This window comes from Anoplophora glabripennis, unplaced genomic scaffold (genome assembly GCF_000390285.2).
Source record: "Anoplophora glabripennis isolate ALB-LARVAE unplaced genomic scaffold, Agla_2.0 scaffold525, whole genome shotgun sequence".
Lineage (NCBI taxonomy): Eukaryota > Metazoa > Arthropoda > Insecta > Coleoptera > Cerambycidae > Anoplophora > Anoplophora glabripennis.
In genome coordinates, this window is record NW_019416791.1 from 241177 (window position 1) to 262887 (window position 21711).

The 21711-nt window shown below is 34.3% G+C and overlaps 1 protein-coding gene across 1 annotated transcript in view; it reads left to right on the forward strand.

Moving 5' to 3' along the window:
• Window positions 1-21711, forward strand: part of LOC108911586 — a 151797-nt gene that overhangs the window by 44142 nt on the left and 85944 nt on the right. The window contains exons 3-5 of the mRNA XM_018716561.2: window positions 1207-1564; window positions 3781-4036; window positions 4098-4346. Coding sequence (XP_018572077.1) covers window positions 1207-1564; window positions 3781-4036; window positions 4098-4346 — 863 coding nt within the window. The remainder of the gene's footprint in view (window positions 1-1206; window positions 1565-3780; window positions 4037-4097; window positions 4347-21711) is intronic.

Below are 21711 nucleotides of genomic sequence, written 5' to 3' on the forward strand. Positions count from 1 at the left end.
CCGAGGTCCATACTAGCCTACTGAACTAAACAATACACTACAGGCAGCTTGCATACATAGTCGCCATGATGGCGAAGATACGACTGTCAGGGGAGAACACAACTTGGTCACGTGATTGGAATAATTTTTAAATAATATATTTTACTATTGAACTGATAATAGTTTTAAACTATATAAAAATTTAACTTTTATAACCAGCTGGTTCACATTTAAGAAATTATATATTTGGAATAATTTTCCTTTAAAGTTTAATTGTAATGTTAGATAGGCCAATATAAAATAATATTTATTAAATAAAAACGAATATAAATTTGTATTAAAAATTTATTCTTTTAATTTGCATAACAAATATTCTAAAATCATAAATGATTATATTAAATCTAATTTGTTAATTATAGACAAATCTATTGTAAACTGTTTCTTTTTTTAATTCAAACAAATCAAATAAATGGAATTGAATGTAACTGGTTTAACTCAATGTAACCAGCATAAATGCAAACTAACTGAATTCAAAACAACCGATTGCTTTAATAGAAAGTAATTGTTTTTTCAGTGTAAAAATAACACTTTACTTTCAATAATTTCCATTTTATAGCGAAAATTTACAACATTAATAAAATGAAACCATTATAAATAGGATAGAAACAGTCTAAAATTTGTACAGATACAAATTTTATTAAAAATTACTAATTTACACTAAATTATGCTTATAATTTTGTAATTTTTCTGTAATTCACACAAAATGTAAAAATATAAATTTTGTTAATAACAAACAATAATTTTATTAAGAAACAGGGAAAGTAAGTGGTGCCTTCGTAAAAAAAACAAGCCACATGACCAGTAACTCTATTTCCTTCACGTTGGCAATTAAATTTAGGTAAAATTAAAAATTATTAAACGAATAAGATCAGTATTACATTAAAACACGACAATCTGTTTCAACGGCTATAGATTGGTGTAATTGCTCATGAGATTTTATTTAACCAATCAGTGATCGCATTATCTCGAGCGTAAACGTAACGGTTTGTCATTGTTCATTGTAAACGAATCATTTTTAGTTGATAATATCAGCCTTGCAATGTTGGTGGTCTAAGTTCTTAGTCACGTGGCTTGTAATCATTTATGAAGACTGTAGAAAGTAACTTTTCTCTTAATTTTGTTGTTTTATGCCTAGATGTGTAATATAACCTTCATTTATTTTTCCAGGTGAGACGGCGTCTACGGCTGAAGGCTTGGAGCCCACGCAGATCCACCAGGCCACCAAACCCATGCGGAGGAGACGTATGGACCGTTCCGTAAACAACAACGGTCCCATCGCGACCCCCATCACCGCGTCGGACTACGCCCTGCACAACAACAACAACCACGTTAAGTCGGAGAGGCTGAGCCCCGGCACTCCCGACACCTCTAGCAGGTCCCGCTCGGTTACCCCTAGTTCTGCTTCCCATCCGGACACACCTCCGGCTGTGGAGAATCCCCTGCTACCCGCCGCTGTCTCGGGCAGGAACTACAGCGACTTCATGAGGAGTCTAGCCGCCAAGTACAACAACGCCAATCCCAATGAGTAAGTCACTATTTTTTATACTATTTCTCGCGATTCTATGAAGGAACTGAAGAACGCGCGCCAATATTCTTGGCAGGATATATGATCTCGGATGCAGTGAGGTCGAGCGGGATTATCGCTCTTTTGCTTTACCCACAACCAAAGAGCAACTTTTCTTCAGCTGTTTGTATGTGTGAAGTTATGAACTGTTGTGGTAACATATAAGGCGCCATCTGTTCTTCACCAAATGAAGTACAATACGCTATTTATCCAATTTTTTTTAAATAGTACGTTGTCTTTGTAAAGTTACAGATTCTGCTTTTATTATTAGTAGTTTTTCGAAGAAACTGAAAACAAAAATATGTACTTCATATGGATGTGGTGCTTATTAGAATCAGAAACTTACAACCGTTTAGACTACAAGTCCATCGGAAATTTTCAAGGGGTCATTTGACCTAGCATGAATTACTTATAAATCAATACTACCACATATAACAATAACTTTAGAAACTATGCTGTCAATTCTTGTTGGTACAGGTGAGTACACAGGTAAACTAAACCTGTCCACCAAGGGAGGAGTGGTTTTCGGCAAAACATTTTTGTACCGCATTTCTAAAGTATATAGGTTATACAAAAAAAATTAACCTCAGCCTAATGCCGTACAAAAATAGCAATACCGGAAGCCAGGAAAATTTCTGATTTTCCGAAAATTTAAGTAATTCATGCTGGGTCAAATGACCCCTTGAAAATTTCCGATGGGCTTGTAGTCTATTCCTTCACTTCAAGAACTGAATTAAATCCTAGAAACGTTTCAATAACAAAACTAGGAATGAAATGCAAATCAATGTAGCTATGAATTGTCTCATATTTTCTAGTTATGTTGGTAGTTGTTTTGACCTCAACAACTGAATTAAATCTGAACTAGGTATATTTTAAAACAAACTTAACAATGAAGAACGTTGTTCTAAAGGAACGTTACCACAAGAAAGGAAACTAGTTACGAAATGATGGAAGAAATAACACCGAGAAAAAATATTCAGGTTTTGACATTTATGAAGTTCTATCTTTAGAAAGTGGAAATAAATTAACTATCGTTTACAAGGATAGCTTGGCAAGGATTGAATGAATTACACAGGCCAACAAGGAAAAAATTCCAGAGATCAGACAATACGTTTCCGAAGGCATTTGGCGCGCTGCATCCGAATCTGATCCATCACCCTAGGTTTCCGAGATATTCTAACCTAAAAGTGCAAAAAACACGTATTTTTGCTATTTTTAAGGTTATGTAACTTGGCGAAAAATTTTTTTTTCTCAAAACTGAAAATATCATTGGAAACTACTATCTTTCCCCTTCAAAACCTTTTATTTGTAAAAAGCTTTATTTTCCGCGGAGATATCGTCGATTAAAGATGATCAGTATAGCTACCTTATTACCATGGCTCGACCTATAACACAATATCACTAAGCGCTACGAGCCTTATATGTCAGGAAGGTTAACCCCAATAACCCAAATAACCCAATAACCCAATAGGGCTTGGGATTAACCTTCCAGACATATAGGGCTTGGGGTTAACCTTCCTGACGATTAGGGCTCGCAGCGCTTAGTGTTATTGGGTTATAGGGCTTGAAGTTAACCTTCCTGACGATGAAGGCTTGCTCCGTTTAGTGTTGTGGGGTTATAGGGCTTGGGGTTAACGTTCCTAACAATTAGGGCTAGCAGCCCTCAGTGTTATGGGGTTAGCCATGATGTAATAATATAGCCATACTGGTCATCTTAAATTGACGATATCTCCGCGAAAAATAGAGCTTTTTCCAAATAAAAAAATGCGTTTCCAATGATGTTTTCAGTTTTGAGAAAAAAATTTTTTTTCGCCAAGTTACATAACCTTGAATATAGCAAAAGTACGTGTTTTTTACACTTTTAGGTTAGAATATCTCGGAAACCTAGGGTGATGGAACAATTCTAAGGCCAGATTCGAATTCAGAGCGAAAAATGACTTCGGAAGCATAGTGTCTGATTTCTGGAACTTTTTTTTTTGAAATTTTGTCGGCCTGTGTTATCAACGGGAACTTCTTTCGTGTATTTTATTTCTTGTTTCTTCTTCATTCTTCTGAGGAACATCCATTTGAAAAGAGACTTAGTACTTCGTTATCAGTTCCTGGACAAGAGCAAAAAGAATAATTATTTTTATAAATTTTCAAAATACGTTCTCATAAGAAAATCTGCTTGGTTTCAGCTACTTCAACGCAGCGAGGAACGGATTCCCCCCGCCCCTGGACCCCCGCTTCAAACCGTCATTCCCGAACCTCTTACCCTCCCTCGCAGCCCCCCAAAATAAAGAGAACGAATCGAACAACAAGAAAACCGACTTCCCCGTGCTCAACCCCTTCGTCGGCGTCACCGGAGCCGCCATATTCCCGCCCCTGATAGACATGTCCACCACCCAGACACTCCTGGCTATGGTGAGGAGTGCCAAAGAGGCGGAACTCCAGGCAAGAAGAAATCATCTATTTCGAAAAATGTTTTGTTACTAAATTTGTTTCCTCGTTTTAGGGTCTGCTGAAGAATGTGAAAAGACAAGACACCTCGTCGCCTTTGGACCTTTCCTCAGCGGCGCCTCCCGCCAAGAAGCCCAGGATAAAGACGCCTTCGTCGAGTAGTCCGAGCTACGGGAGCGGCGCTCCAGCTCCTAGAAGGGCAGAGAGTGAGAGTCCAAAACTACACGAGGATATCTCCAGCTGGACCGTGGACGATGTGTGCAATTTCGTCTCGAACATCGATATATGTGCCGAATATGTACAGGTATGTTTTACTTTTATAAATTGTAGTTAGTGAAGTTAGTCATGATCATGTCTCAATGGTGGTGAAAATAGCGAAATGAACTTTGTTCTTGGTTCAAGGTTTCCTTGACTTTTTTTCTGAAGTAAGTATATTGAAACAAAGCATTAAAAAGTTGACATTAGTTTTATAAGCTACGCTATCGATAACATTTTCAGTTTTAAATCACTGGTAATTTATCCTTTCCAATTACAGGATTAAAATAACCAATAAACTCCAAATGCTGTTAACAAATCAAATACGATCTGCCATCTATAGCACTTCTTTAATTTTCTAAATCGCGCCACCTGTTCTTTACTAAATGAAATACAACCCGTCTCCTGATGCCTCCTATTCGCGTCAATATCTTTAGCCGGATATATGACTCTGGATGGAGCGGGGCCGAGCGGGATTATCGCTCTTTACCTACGACAACTATAACACGATACTCATTGTACTGTCTTATGCTTTTTGTTTACATAATGAAGTTATGAACTCTTTAATATAAAGCACCTTCCGTTTTTCATCAAGCTATTGCACTATTAGTTACTTTATTATGAAATTGAGAACAACTTAGAGCATATACTAATGGAAGAAGCACGCTTACAGTAACAGTGTAGACGAGTGTCAGAGAGATAATGAGATAGTTTGGATACCATCCTTCTCTCTCTCTCTAGCAGGCATGTGATTGGTTAATGCAACTCCTTCCACAACGATTATAGACACACAGAGAGAGAGAGAGAGGAGACGAGTACCCAAATTCTAGCCCTTTCTCTCTAGAGCGTCTACAGTTTTTAACATGCGGCGCACATTGTATTATTTTCAGAAGAGGTGTTCCAAAATCAAATATCTTGACTTACAGTTGAGGTAGAAAAATATACCAGGAGTCAAACGAAAGCTTAGGTATAGTTGTTACGATATCAATTGGACCATGTGAATCTTAAAGCACAGGACCGTCTGCACTTCGCTTGAAATTTCTTCATATGCTTTAGCAATCTTCTAATTTATACTCGAATAGCCATTGGGGGAGACCGGTATTGGTAGCCAGTCCGCCTGATGTAGAATGGACGGTGACGCGCTGGTCGTCAAAGCAAACCTGTATTGGTCCACTGGGTCATAAATAATTTTTTGCATGGTATTCTATAATTAGTTTGGTGGCTTTGTCAGTGCCGTAGAGAGCAGTGTTTGGCGTGGTATATTTATTGTTGGTATAATACGTGTTATTAATTATTAGTTAATATTAATATTTGTTCATATCGTAACCAGTAAAGGGCAATAGTTATTAAAATAAATATTATATGTAACCATCTAGTAACTTAGCAAGGCTTTCTGAAGACCCTTTGAAACGGAAGATAACGAAGTAACACGGCAAAATCCCCAAATAGTCGAGCTGGTTTTTGTCCAAAGCGTCGAAACAAACTCAGAGTTTAAAAACAAAGATTTAACACGTATCAAGTCAACGTATTATTCGACAAAGTCGGCCTTCTTTTAACAATTTTCAGCATTATCAACTGCGAAAATTGTTTATTATAATTTCATGGCTTGAAATAATAGTTAAATTTCACAAGAAAATGACAAAAAACGCATTGAAGTATTGAAATAAAAAAAATTCTGTCAATGGTGAAATAATAAACTTTCCCCAAATACAATCTCTCTCGAATTACTAAATAGCAATGAGCACGCGCCATTTGTTTTACGTCAAATGAAATACACTACGCCATCTATTGCATTGATTTTTAAATAACTATGAACAGTCGACATCCCAACAAGTCACGATTTGTCTTCATTCTTCACAGGTTTTTAAAGAAATTGAAAGACGATCTTTCAGATATCTTATCCAATGTAACTCTTGAGCAACGAATACAGTTTTTATCGTTATTTCTATAGATTTTTTGACAAAGTGGCTAAAGTTATAGTTCTTAAGTTTGATGATTGGTGGTTATTTTAACCTCAGTATTAGAAATTGGTAATTTTTTATTCCTTTAGGGACTGAATCAAATCCTAGGAACATTGTGAGAACAAAATTAAGCACGAAATACACAGAAACATTTTTTCAAAGAGCTAAACTAACAACAGAACAAGCATAGGATTTTTTACAGACCGTATAATAATTTTAAAATAACTTAACAGGTCAAATCGAGGATTAACTATTTTCGTTCGTTACTAGGACATTTTTTACGGTAAACTGCTATCCGTGAACTTTTTTATCTTGTTCCAAATTCTTTTCCTTACTCCTAAGAACTGTAACAGAACTAGGAAAATTATTACAACTTAAATAATTTGGATATCCACGGTGTCCCTGAAAACGACGGACAACGCTTGACCACAGGTTCCTTGAATGAAAATAAGACTGTTTAGACTAACTTTCCTATATACAAAAGTGCACGCCTACTGAGATATAGCCTTCTAAATATAGAACAGATAACCTAGTTTTTCCAAATAATTTGAAAATTGTGTTTCTTAGAAACTTCAAATTTGGTATATATATATTTTTTTATATAAGGGCAATGTAAATACAGAATCTAGTGAGAATACATATACAGGATGTTCTCTTTCTAGTGCCTGTGCGCCACTGGCTATCCCGTAACTTTTTTGTGTGTCCGCCACAGACGACAGAATTTATATTTTTTAAAATAAGCACTATTTTAGAAGATTTTTTGCCTCTTACAAAATTTTGATATCGTTTATGGATTTCGAGTAAAATTTACATTTTTTGCCATGTAACAAAGAAACAAATTCATAACAATAATTAAAAGGTTCAGTGTCAATCTAGGTGTGATTTAATTTTAGCTTACTTTGTTTTTTATTGCAATTTATACTTTTGCTGAACAAACTGATATGTTATTAGTTTTGGGTTATTGTGAGGGAAATTGTTGTGTCGAACATATGCTGAAAGATTTCCTAATCGAAGAATTGCAAATCACAAAACATTTGCTAATGGGGAGAGACGCCTTCAGGAAACAGGGCGTTGTTCACCTATAACATTAAATCGTGGACAACGTTCGGCAGGAACTATTCAGCTGGAGGAACAAATTTTGGAAAAGGTCGAAGAAATTCCGCAAGTAAGTACAAGGCGTTTAGCGGTAGAGGTTGGCTTTCAAAAAGTTCCATGTTACTATCCTAACAGCTGGATAGGTAGAGGAAATAATGCCCCTTTAAAATGGCCACCTCGATCCCCGTACCTAAACCCATGTAATTATTTCCTTTGGGAGGAGTTGAGGACAACAGTTTATAACTTTTCAGTAAATACAGAAAACGAATTATGGGAAATAATACAAAATGAAATTAATGTTATAATATCAGTATAGGTTTATTTAAAATGTTAATGTTGACTTTCTCATTATTAGTTGATATTGTTTATTTAAACTACTAGTGCTTATTTTTGATAATTGATAATACTAAGACTAAAAATGTGTAGTTATTTTTTTAATATGTCGTTTTTTCATTATTATTCCCTGCTTTGAGGCTGTAGTTATAAATGATTTTTAAAAAATGGGAATTTTTGACTATAAAAAATGCCAATTTTACTCGAAATCCACAAACGATATCAAAATTTTGTAAAAGCAAAAAAATCTTCTAAAATCTTATATGAAAAAATATTTGTACCAAATTTGAAGATTCTAAGAAAAGTAGTTTTCAAATTATTTGAAAAAACTAGGTTATATATTTAGAAGGTTATATCTCAGTAGGCGTGCACTTTCGTATACAGGGTTGGAAAATCCACATGGTCCATCTACCTTTACATGAGAGCGACAAAGTAAAGTAAAGAAATCCGTACGGTAGACAAGGATGATTATAGTGAAAACGTTTCATAATCTGAATAGCCACCGCCCGTTTCGGGTTAGAAGTGGGAGTGACTATTCAGATTATGAAACGTCTTCAATTGTAACCATCCTTGTCTATCGCACGGATTTCTATGACTTACTTTATCGCACTCACGTAACGGCCGATGTACCATGGGGACTTTCCGAACCTGTATAGGTAAGTTAGGCTAAATAGTCTTATTTTCATCCAAGGAACCCGTGGTCAAGCGTTGTCCATCATTTTCGGGGACACTCTGTATATTGTAGAACCCTCACTTTGTTGCGTATATTATTGCCGTAGTTTGTATTACATTATTTCCTGGATCTCCAGCAAAGCATCGTAACCCACGGGCGATGTCGGACCATTAGCACACCTACATGGCTCTCAGACGGATAAACTCGAATTATTAATTTTCCGCATCGGACTGGATCCCGAGGAAAAATCCCAATTAAACATTAAATGAAATATTGACCTCGGGTACCCGTTCTGCGGTGCGCTGTTTTCGAATCGGAGATGAATGTTGTGCACACGTCTACGCCCATTAGAGTTTTTAGCGGAGCGGCACGGCTGAATAACGTTCGCGCCTTTCCATCCTTGTATTGCTAAGTAGGCTGTGAAAAGCTAATTAAATAATAATAATTAATTATTGGTGACCTCCAAGCGTTAACGAGGATGGACGGGCGAGTACTCGCATTTTCGTCACGTACTCGAAATTCATCAATAATCTCGGCGGATCTTCTTTCACTTCTGCCCGTGTCGGTCACTCTCGCTCGGGTTTAATTTTTTCCTGCGACCGTTCCCTTTTTGTGACCCGAATCACCGGAATACCTTAGATTCTTCCACCGCAACGTTAATGTCAAAATCAAAGTCAAATGTTGATTAAAATCGACATGAGCCTTATTGATTTCATTTATGGTGGTGGTTCAGAATTCATTTGTTAAACATCAAATTTAAGTCAAAATAATGGAAAAGTTTGACATAAAGTTAAAAATGGCGGAGATATTGGGATTCGCTTTCGCTAAGAACATCAGAAATTCAACACCACTTGATATTTTGGAAATTTAACCACTGGTTGTAACTTTTAGCTGTTTTCTAAGAAACAAGTTGCATAATATTTAAAGATCATTTTTTTTAACTCACGTTATCTTTGTCAAGACTGGAACTGATCATTTCGCAAAATAATTAATATAACTTTTTTTTCTGGAAATACAATTTTAAATAATATTAATATGTAATCACGAAACCGGTGTAGAAAACTTGTATTTTTTTAATGGTGTTTATATTGAATTTAAAATAGTATTTCTAGAAGAACAATCCTATTTTTTTTTTCGAGAAACAAATAGACATACGCTTAATTTAGGTTTTTTTTGAAGTGCTTGGTAAAGGTAATCAATGTAAGTTAAAGTTAATTATTATTAATTCGGGAATAATTCATTTTCAAATAAAACGGAAGAGATCTTTTTTTCTTAAAAATACCACTTATGAGCACAAATCAAGTTTCTAAAAGAAGCAGTAATCCAGTGGTGAAGAATTTCACAATTCACCGTGTTTTTATTATTAGTTAAATAAAAATGCGTCAAATGTTTTTAGAAATTTTTTCAAATTTGGACACCCTGTCATAAAAGAAGAATTTCTTAACCACCATGTTTCAAACTGGCCATCTGAATCACCCTATATATGACGTAATATCATAGACAGTTTCTTCTCTACCCCCTGTTAGGGTCAATAATAATGTTTCAAGTCTTAAGTTTAGTTGAAGTTTGTGCTGCTCTTTAATTTTACTCACTTCATCATAATTAATCGTACAATTAATAATTAATTGCATCTAATTATAATTAATTACATTTAATTATAGTAAAGTTTATTAGTCTCTCTTTTGAAAATTCGGAGCAATTCCTCTTCTAAGAAAAATAATACTATAAACACATTTTTTATTATCTGAACCAATATAATTGTGCCTCAAGGACTTTCTGATTTGATCCTTATTGATTTTCATTTATTTATAAGATGGTTTCACAATCTCTTCATAAAAAAGTTTTCTCTAAAGATTGACAACTGATTTTAGAAGGAAAAAATGCAAACTATATCAATTGCGTCCATTCTCCTAAAGTAACCATTTTTTTATTTCAATTTTTTCAGGAAAATTTGAAATATTGAAATCCGTAAGGTTAGTTTTAGGGTTATTGAAGTTTTTTCCACTTGGATTTCGTATCTCTCCAATCATATTAATTTTAATTAATTATAATTAATTACAATTAACTAAGCTTATATACTGTAAAGCTGCTGGTTGATTTATTTCTCTTTTGAGAAAAAGCGAGGCGTTGTTTGTGGCAATTTCTCTTGTAATAAGAATAATATTCTTAATATCTAATGACAAGCCATTGTGCCTCATAGATTTCTTTGATTTAATCTATATTAATTTTCATTTATATACATTTTAAGAAATATTGGATTTATTTTCATAAATTTCTGTCCACATCCGATTGAGTGAAATTTTTCTCTATTAGTATGAGTACAACTAAAATTGTATTAGTGAAACTACCAGTTTTAATTCATATATTGAAAATGTATAAAATCATCAAAATGCCCAATATTGACTGAAAATTTACTCAATGATTTTACTCAGACCGATTTAGTTAGAGTATATAAGATAATATCAACTTCTTCAAGCTCTTTAAATGTTAATTAATTTTAGTCAGTTAAATGAAAAAAATACAAATTACATTGTAAAAAAATTTGACTCAAATTCACTCAATTTTACTCGATAATGTATCAATTTCTCCCAAAGTAATTTGTATTTCAATATTTTCAGGAAAATATGAAAAATTAAAATCTGTTATGCTAGTACACAATAACAATGTTGTTAATGTCTTAAGTTTGGTTTAAGTTGATATTTCATTATAGTATCGTATCATTCCGTCACAATTAAGTAATTAATTAGCTTTAACTAATTGCAATTAATTACGTTTAATTACAGTAACATTTACCGTCGATTTATTTCTCCTTTGAGGAAAAGGGCGTTGCGTTTCTGACAATTCCGAGAGCGACCTCTCGCCTACCTACACCACTGAGACGCGGCCGTTTCTAGCCCTCTAAACTGTTTGATCAGATTCGATACAATAGCGTCACGACTGATCGCAATACCGCAATAATTCTTCGGCCGGAGAGATCCTCCTCGGGACGACGCGAATAAAACTTACTTATAGATGCTTCGCGCTGGCACAATGCTACAGATGTGTTCTCGCGTAAACTCTTGTACGTGATGGCGGAGGAGCTCACTTGCCCGAGGAACGTGACCGGCGGCCTTTTGAGGAGCCCCCGCCGACGACCCGCTCTACCGGGCAGTAGCTAGGACCGGCCACTCGGCTTTTCCGCCACGTTAACAAATTTTAACGACTTAATTGGGGTCCGTTTCCAATACGACGCCGAGGAAACGGCACTTAACCGTCATTACCGATGTAACAAGGCCTGCCGACGAAGCGCTTGACGTCATCGTAGTGGGTACTACGGGTATCTACGTATATGACGTCACGTACCTTGCTGATAGACCAAACTGTGTCCGTAACAAACCGTAGCTGAAGTAGCAAAATCTACTAACTGACAAAGCGCATGACGTCATATAGAGTAGATGCTCTTTTTACATGACTTCATATGCTTTAGAGGCAGACGTTAGGATAGGTAGAAAGAATACCGATTAGATTATGTTTTTTGTCCAATTAGGGGCATTTTCTTAATTTGTTTAATTCTGATAGGCATATTATATTATTCTATTGACGTTATCCTAATAATTTTAAGTTTAATTTAATTTTATCGAATTTCTAATACTTTTGAAAAAATACTAACTGTTACCTTTTAACGACAATGTGATCCATTTCCAATGTGTAACACCAAGATAGCAATACTTAACTGTTACTGCTGATGTATCAAAGCTTATCCACAAAACCCGTGTTATTGAATACATTTGTTACTTCTAGTATTTGCTTATACAGGGCTGGAAAATCCACATGGTTCATCTGCTTTTACATGAGAGCGACAAAGTAAAGTAAAGAAATCCGTGTGATAGACAAGGATGGCTATAGTGAAGACGTTTCATAATCTGAATAGTCACCGCCCGTTTCGGGTTAGAAATGGGAGTCACTATTCAGATTATGAAACGTCTTCAATGTAACCATCCTTGTCTATCGCACGGATTTCTATGACTTACTTTATCGCTCTCACGTAACGGCCGATGTACCATGGGGACTTTCCGAATCTGTATACAACGTCACATATTTTGCTGTTGGATCGGAAATTAAAAAAAAATTTGAAATAAAAAAACTTTTTTCTTCATTTGAAATATTCAATGTGAAATTGTAAAAAATATAACTCAAACAAATTTTGAAAAATTTGGAAGTTGATTTTTTTTTTAAATTTTGAATTTTTTTTTCGATATTTGTACGGTATCAAAGCTTATCCAGAAAACACGTGTTATCGAATATATTTGGTATTTCTAGTATTTGCTTGTATAGTACGTCAGATACTTTGCTAGTAGGTTGGAAATTAAAAAAAAAATGAAATTTTACAAAAACATTTTTTTTTCTTCATTTGAAATATTCAATGTGAAATTGTAAAAAAGATAACAAACAAATTTTGATTTTTTTTTCGATATTTGAGTATTTACTGTGAAATTGTGAGAAAAATAATACAATTTTTTTGTTTCATCTTAATCGTCGTTAATTGATGTTTAAGCAGCAATAAACCTGCTCCTTTAATTTTTTATAAAAGTTCGACGATTCGGAAAAGGAAAACGGTTCGATTTCGGAGTCTACACGCTTCATGGGCATGTATTGACATAAAAAAACCAGGAAACATTGGTACTTTTCACAATATTTGCAACGTAGTGGTTGATTTTTCAAAACAGCAGAAAAAGTAATTTTTTGCAGTTTTTTAATTTTTTAATAATGAACATAAAAAAATTCTCATACATACCAACTAAAGTTGCCAAAATCCACCTTCTGAGTTTATGAGATATTGGTGATCATAGAAAAGGTGACTTTACACTCAACAGCTGATATCTCAATGAAAAATAATCGTACAGAAAATTAAAAAAAAAACAAATTGAAGCCAAGGAATCAGGCTAAATGACCCGGCATTGATTAAGCCAGAAAAAATTATTGCCCACGAAATTTTGGAAAAAAATTGTGAAGTATTTTTGTTGTTGTTTAGTTCAATTTTAAGTTATCAGTTTTATTCTAGTTTTCATTGCGGGAACGTGTATTTTATTGTTTAATTTTCAAGCAAACTTATTAGTGAACAACTGTATAAGTGAAACCATTTATTTTTTCTTTGTTTTAATTGTGTTTTCTTTTCGCGAAAAGACTATCTGTCTGGTATCTGTTTGTGCGTTAAAAAGTGGCCCATCAATGCAATAACAATGAATTTATGGACAAGGCCATTTTGTTGAGCGATTTGTAAATAGAGCCAGCCGAGCTATCGATGGAGACAGAAGTTCCAAAAATGTTTCTCCTTGTTATTGTGGTAAGTCAGTGGATATTAAAAATAATTTTTTGTTTGATTAAAATAACATGCATGTTTTTTAATTTCAAACAATATGAGGGTTGCTTTCGCGGTACAACAAGAATAAAACGCTCTCTCAACGGTACTAATAAACTATTTTTATTCAAAACTAAACTTGTGTAGAAAAAGTAATGTTGACAGTTTGAGAGTTTGCTGGAGAAGTGCCTGTGGTTGAAGTCGGTCGTAGGTAGCTTGGTAGTCGGTGGCAAAAGTCCCTGGTCCTGGCGCCACTCTGCAGGGGTCGGCTTCCGGGAACCCCGTGGTGCGTCCGGCGGCGTTCTTGACGTTGTGCTTAAAAATGGGTCACTTGCAACATGTGTACCCACAAATATTTAGGTAAGGACATAATTCCATACACAATTTACTATTTAATTAACTGTTTGAAATTGTTATAAAAATGTTGCAAACCCTGAAAGAAATTATTCCCTATTACTGTATCTAATAGTTGTAACATTTCTGGATCATTAGAACTAGAACATAAATTGTTGGGAAAGATTCTAAATATGTGTTTTCAAGTTTCTTTATATTGTGGCATTAAGACAATACCAGAACAGACCGTAGGAATGTAAAATACAATGGGTTACGACTCTGATAGTTCGTTAAATGTCCGAAGATTTCCTTGAACACATGATTCGATTACGGTTGCCTACGCATATGCCTGCTTTATGTCTTTCTTATGATAATTTATCGAAAGATCTAAATGTCATAAATATATTTATATTGTTCGATAGGTACCACTTAAATGTCATGAATTTCGAACAATACATAACTCGTCCCATTTAGAAGTATTTCAGTTATATATGTAAATCATAGCCGTAAAAATGTATCTCATTCGGAATAATTTATAGGACTACTTATACCGTCGGCGAAATAAATTTGACAAATGTCGGGAGGCGGAGGGAGGTATTTCGGAAATTTCAGACACTCCGGTTGTTTGTTTCGCCTTGACGCCGGTCCTGTTGGTTGTGTTGTACCAGGCATACCTCATGTTCCTTCCATTTGTATTGTGTTGCTGGAGAATTCTCTTCATCGTGTCCGGACACCGCGAGTATCTGTTCTGATCGAGCGCCGCAGTCTCCCGATTCATGGCCTCCGCGGGATCTTACTGGTACGGATGGGGACAGCATAGGGCCGCTGCTTTATTAGATCACCTGTTCTTCGCGTACAACGCTCGCTGGTCGAAGGGATTTGACAGATTTGTGTGACTTCTAACCTAAAATATTTCCAGGAATATGTGCAGCAGCTTCAGAACGCTGAAGTTCATGTTTACAATCATTTTCTTTAGTTTAGAATATCTGTTCATTAGACGGAAAATGTAATAATCGGTCAGATTCGAATTCCTCTTTATTGACTGGACTGGAAAATCTAGTAGTCTCTCTCTCACAATTATCTTTGGCAAGTATATTTGTAACAAATTGCACTCACTTCAAATATTTGTTTATTTGCTGGCAAATAATAATCGATGAGTTTCGAATTCGGAAATATAAAAAGAGGAAGTAGAAAGTTCTTCCCCTTCTCTCTATGCTAATACATGTGAAGAAATATGAAAAAAATTGTGCTTTAAACCATTTGGAGTATCTTCATCAAATTTCGGAAGCTCTAACGAACACAAATTCTACATCAGAAGATGGAGAGCACTTAATTTTATATTTTTCATAAAACGTTTCTTGTAACTGTGAAGTTCCACATTATTTTAATTACATTTTTTTCTATAGTTTTCATAATTTCTCTTCCAATATTGAAAATATTCCAAAATGTTCGCTAATTGTCGACTTGTCTATTCTATATGACTTTTCACAGCAGAATACGAGATTTTGATATTTTACTCAAATTTCACTCAATTTTACTCAATAATGTATCAATTTTTGTCCACACTTGATTGGGAGATTACAACTCAATTATGTCCGACACTTTTCCGGTGACTCATGGGGTACCTCAGGGGTCTATATTGGGGCCTTCGCTGTTTTCCTTATATATTTCCGACTTTTATAAATATTTAAATACGTGAAGAGTGCATCATTACGCAGATGAAGTTTATTGCAGTTTTCCTGTAGGGGATGCAAACTCGTCAAATAATGTCATCAATAACGATTTAACATTATTACTTAATATCTCAGCCGCTCACAGGTTACAATTGAATCCAAATAAGTCGAAGGTCTTAGTATTTGGCCCCAAAAAGAAAAGATGCAGCGTAAAATCTCAGATCAATGTTAAATTGGGAAACACTGTGTTAGACGTTGCTGATAGTTATAAAAATCTGGGGTTCTTGTTTGATGACGAGTTGAGATGTACTAAACATGTAAATACTCTTTGTCGCTCATCTTGTAATACGTTAAAGCAACTACCTCATAGGAGTATAATGAGCTCGAAGTTAAAAATTAACATATGTGTTTCTTTAATTTTTTCAAGATTGTCATATTGTGATTGCTACTTAGTACTGATATAATACGTTTACAGAGAATTCAGAACAGTTGCTTTAGGTTTGCGTACGATGTCAGAAAATTTGAACGAGGTATGAGCGACTTAATTCGAAATAACGGTTATCTTAACCTTGTAAACATTCGGAGATGGCATCTATTAAGCCTTACTCTCAAGATATTGGTCAGTAGTACTCCTGAATATCCGCACAGGAAATTGCAAAGACTGCACAAAGAATCTTCATCATTTAAATTTCGTTACTCGCGCCTCTTAGAAATTCCTCAGCACGCCACTACTGTATACACTAGAAGCTTTATCTATCAAGCTTGCAAGGATTATAATGGTTTACCTGTAGAATTTAAAAACTATACAATTCTGAATTTCAAGAAAAAATTAAACCACTGTCTCTTGCATGGGACTCGTACCAGTTATCAGTTACCAGGTTTTCGTCGCTCTTTTTATTATTATATTTTGTACATTTATTAATTGGAGTGATAAGATTTCAATTATGTAAATATACATTTAAATACAATTTTCACTAGAATAACCGGATAAACTGATACTTGTCCAACATCAAAGCACACCATACGCCATATTGCCATCCACCAAGACACGGTTACGAGATAACCTCTAACCTTTCACTCACACCGATTCTTTTACAGTGTATATTGGTATTATGGGTAATAAATTTCGAACATCTTTTCGAATTATTGATCTTTTTTACCAAAGCTAGTCGTTTTAACATTTTACAACAAGTTAGACAAACAATTAATGTTAACGTGATAGCAATAACAAATCAGCACAGCTGGTATGGCTCTCTTTACATTTTAATTTTAATGATCCCACTTTAAAATATACTAGTTTTAATTTTATTTACAATTTTGGTGTGAAACAACAGCCGATGCTAGGAATGTCTAAATGTTACCAGAATGTTACAATTAGATTTAGAAAATTTCATACGTTTTAAATTTTTTCCAGAAAAATGTACTACCTTATTTTTTTTTAGAAATAAATGAAGCTTTGAACAACCTCACTATTTAATAATAAATGTAAATATATCAGTTGAAATTTTATCATTTAAATAAAAATATATTTTCTTTGTCTAAATACAGTTACATGAGATTATTATATAAATAATATTGTTGTGATCTGTGATGACTTTAAGTAAGCTACTATTTGGTGATAACATTTAAAAGTACATTTTTTTAATTACAAAGTAAAAATACACTTTTTAATGAAGGGTATTCCAAAACAAACACAGCAGGTCACATGAGGAAATAAAGATTTTACTAACTAAAATTTGACAAACTTTTACATGTTTTTAAAGGGTACACCGTAAAAAAATCGGTGTCAGAGAAAGCAATAAAGGTTCGGTGTGAATCCAATGAGTGAAATTATTGAATACATTTTCACTCAATATTGGACATTTTGATCATTTTACTCATTTGTGATTATATCTAAATTAAAACTGAGTACTTTCACTCAAATGTAGGTACTCCTGAAATAAATTGTTCACGTAAACTCGTATTTGGTGCACTTGTACCTAAATCAGAGTAAATGTGCTCATTACTGAGTTTAAATGTATATTAATTTCTAGTAATTTGAATGGCCCCGTGAAGATGGCTCCAATTACATATTGCTTCTGTAATCTCGACCACAGTTGGTAGGGGCCCGTTAGATGCTCCAGAAATATGTAATCGCCAGGAGAACGGGCCTTAGCCGGTGGTGGCGGGTTTCAGCTGGCGGGTCTCAGCCAGGACAGGAGGAGGACCCGCGAAGTGAATTAATTTCAACACTGTATATCCTAATTAATCATTCATGAGTGATTTATTTGTGTCCTCAATATTTAGTTAATTAAAAAATAAGTCTGAGTAAAAAATGACTCAATAATAGTTAAATTTAATTAGAGAAAAATCAACTCTAAATTAGTTTTATATACTCAGAATAGAGTCAAAAGTCGCTCAATTTATAGTTAGCAGTAACTCAGATGTGAGTAATACTCACTCATTTCTGATGCAAAAGTTTCACTCAGTTGTACTCATACTAATAGAGAGAATATTTCACTCAATAGGATGTGGACAGAAATTGATACATTATTGAGTAAAATTGAGTGAAATTTGAGTGAACTTTATTTATAGTGTAGACCATGGAGACTATACAAGCGGCCCAAATTCCATGTAAACAAAAATCTTACCAAAATAAGAGGGCGCTAGTGTCCCATATGTACCGTTTGGAGAGGGGAGATAAAAAAAGCGGCAGTTTGAATTATAAATCAATCATGTCATTTTTGTGATGTGTTAAAAATTTAAAAATAAATAATGTAGGCTACTTTGAATTATATAAATAATGAAAATATGTCATTCCGGACTGTAATTAAACTAAATAGATAATAAAAAATATTAGCTTTATGAGAAGAATTTGGTGTTCGTAGAAAGAAACTAGTTTTCAAGGAATTTATGACTTATGATTTATATATAATGAAACAATGCATCATTCAATTATACAATATTTTCACTTATGAAATCTTTCTATTTCAAAATTTCTCTACCTTATTGAGAATCAAAGAAGCTGCTTCCAACTTCCGAATTATTCGACCTTTTGCCATAATATTAACCCACTATTCGGTCAAGTTGTATTATAGAACTGCTGGACATCATTAGATTGAAAATGCAATCACAAACGTACTGTTTTTCATTTAAATCTGTTGACAGTCATTCACTGCACATACTATTACCAAATTTAAATTATTTTCGAAACTTTTTATTTACTACTATAAAAACAAATTGCAATAATTATTGACTCGACTTTTAGTTTTTAGGTTAGTATACTATCTATACCTCTCCGATATATCTACTCAACTCATTATAAAATAAAATTGGTTATTTGCTTACTTCACTCGTATTTATTATGCTACATTCACTTCGGTACACATGAAACACTAGCGACACCCCAACTTCTGCCATTTCTTGAACAAATTTTGCCAATTTTCCCGTATGAGTTCGTGCTCCTTGTCTAGTCTCCCTGGTGTAGACATTGCCATTAAATATGGCAGATGTCATCTGCGACTCATTTGGCATACGCGACTTCTTTTCCCTGCGGTTGAATTTTGTCGATAACTCTCCGAATTTCTGTCGTTAATTCAGGAATGGTATTCATTTGACCAGAATAGACTTTGGACTTTACGAATCTCCACAGGAAAAAGTCGCATGATCTTGCTGGCCAAGTCACTTCACTGTTACTTGAGATGAATCATCAGTTAAATTTCTGCCATAACAAGTGGATAGTTTCACTTGCCGTGTGGCAGGTGGTACCATCCTGCTGGAACCACATGTCATCCAAATCCATGCCATCCAAATGAGGCAACAAAAAGTTCAATAGCATCGCTCTATATCGTTCACTATTGACAGTTACTGCGTTTCCAGCTTCATTTTAAAAAATGAACGGACCAGTGTAAGATCCACGCTTAACTTTCACTCCTTTTCATTCAGAACTATTTTAAAGTTTTGCTGCTGTCATCTTTAAGTAAATTCAAATTTGGCGCCTCAAACTAGTCGATGTTTGGCAACGTTGGACTGACTGACCTGCTACATTTAGACGTTCCTCCAATACTTGCCAGTTTAGTATAATCGAGAACATCAAATGCCTGTGTGTATACACCAATTTCCTCAAGTATCAAATTCCTGTCCACTAGCTGGGAAACGTTCGATCGAAATCGTTCGCTTTTTTAACGAATCCAAGCCAAACCGCCGCCAGACCGCAGCGTTCCACCGGACGTTTTTGTCGTCGCCGTAGAAAAGAGATTTTCGATTCGGCTTACATCCGATACGGTTCACACGGATATCTGTGGCCATTCCCACAAGGAGCGAGAAAAAATGTGTCCGCAGCATTCTTGCGTTACTCCACTATGTCCATTTAAGTGTGGAGCTGCGTTAGTCATTTGCGCTCTCAGCGCCAATGCAGGAAATTTATCATTTGAGGCGGTCGGACCGGGTTTCACCAGAGCAGGAATCTCAGAATTAATAAATGGGATCATGAATATGGATATTTTATTGGAAGGATTTTTCATAATCTTTGTCGCATACGTCCGTCATTAATCTTTCGATGAGAACTGTATTGGTTATCTGAGTTTATAAGAATCTGAGACGATTTGGAAAATATACGCTCCCATTATGTAAATATTAATTAAGTTCACTCAAAAATTTTTTTCTAATCAAATTAAGTCAAACAATGTTCTTCGATATAAAAAATCTAGGAATGCAAAAGGCATCTAATCTCAGAGACAATATTCCTAACTGATGATATTGCGAGAAACAACTACTCTACGAGCTAGCATTGAATTACATCAACAATATCTAGTAAGTATCTACTATCGAAATAAATGAAATAGACCCCTGAGTTTGGAAACCGATATTAAGAAAACGTAGAGGCAAAAAGATTTGAAAATTGGACCATATATAGCCGCACTATTACTCTATTGTGTGCTTAAATTTCAGTTAGTTCCGTTGTCCCATTCTTTAGTTATTAATGAAAATGTTAAAAAAAAATCACGATTTTCTGCCTCCAAAATTGATACCTTTCACTTTAACTCGTAATTTTTTTGTTAATTGATAAAAAAAAATTCCAAATTTTTACTGACGATAAATCGAACTATTGTCTTTAGTACTGTGAAGGTTATTTGTCTCAAAAGCTCTTTTTTTATTTTTAAGCAAAACAGAAGGGAGTGCTCTCCGTAAATATTGCATTCTTTAATAAAAGAAAAAAATGATGTGATGAATTTTGTTTAGAATTTCGAGAAGTATTGAAATATGGAATAATATACAGGAAGTTCCACTAAAGAAAAAGCAACTTTTCTTTAATTTTTCTTTGTTGTAATAGATTTTAAAAAACCTAAAACGGTTGGGTATAGCTATCGCTACTTACTTTAGGAGATAATCGGTCGTTTCCATAAATATCAGGCGACTCTATATACGCGCCTAAAGTATGGAATAAATTCAGTAAAAACGATACAAATTTTTTTTGGGAAAAATCCTCGAACAATACATATTTCAGTATAAAAGGCGATTTTCAACCGTCATTTGTTTTCGAGTAATGACATCATCATTTGTTTTTAAATAGCATTTTTTTTCTTGATTCTGAAAGATCGTTTCATTGTCGATCCGACAGTATTAAAATGTTGCCATCTTACATAGGAAAGTTTTTGAGTAAATGATGATTGAATGTTAGAAAACGTAAATTTTATTCATTAAAAAAATAACAATTCCTATGTTAAGGGCCCCATATTCTTTAAATAGTGTTTTCCGCAAAGACAAATAATTTCAAACATTTAATAACTGAATAATCTAAAGCTTATCAAATAATAGGAATGTTATGTCATGCCACCTGAGTATTTTCAAAGACGCCGCAGTAAAACGAATAAACAGGTGCAAAAAACGATCAAACCATCAAGGTTTTAGGTACTGAAATCTACGAAAATACTAACTTTTTTATATATAATTCCACATGTAAATATTCTTATAACATTTACTTGCTTAGTCCTACATATAAAATTGTTTACTTTTATTTATAAGTACGT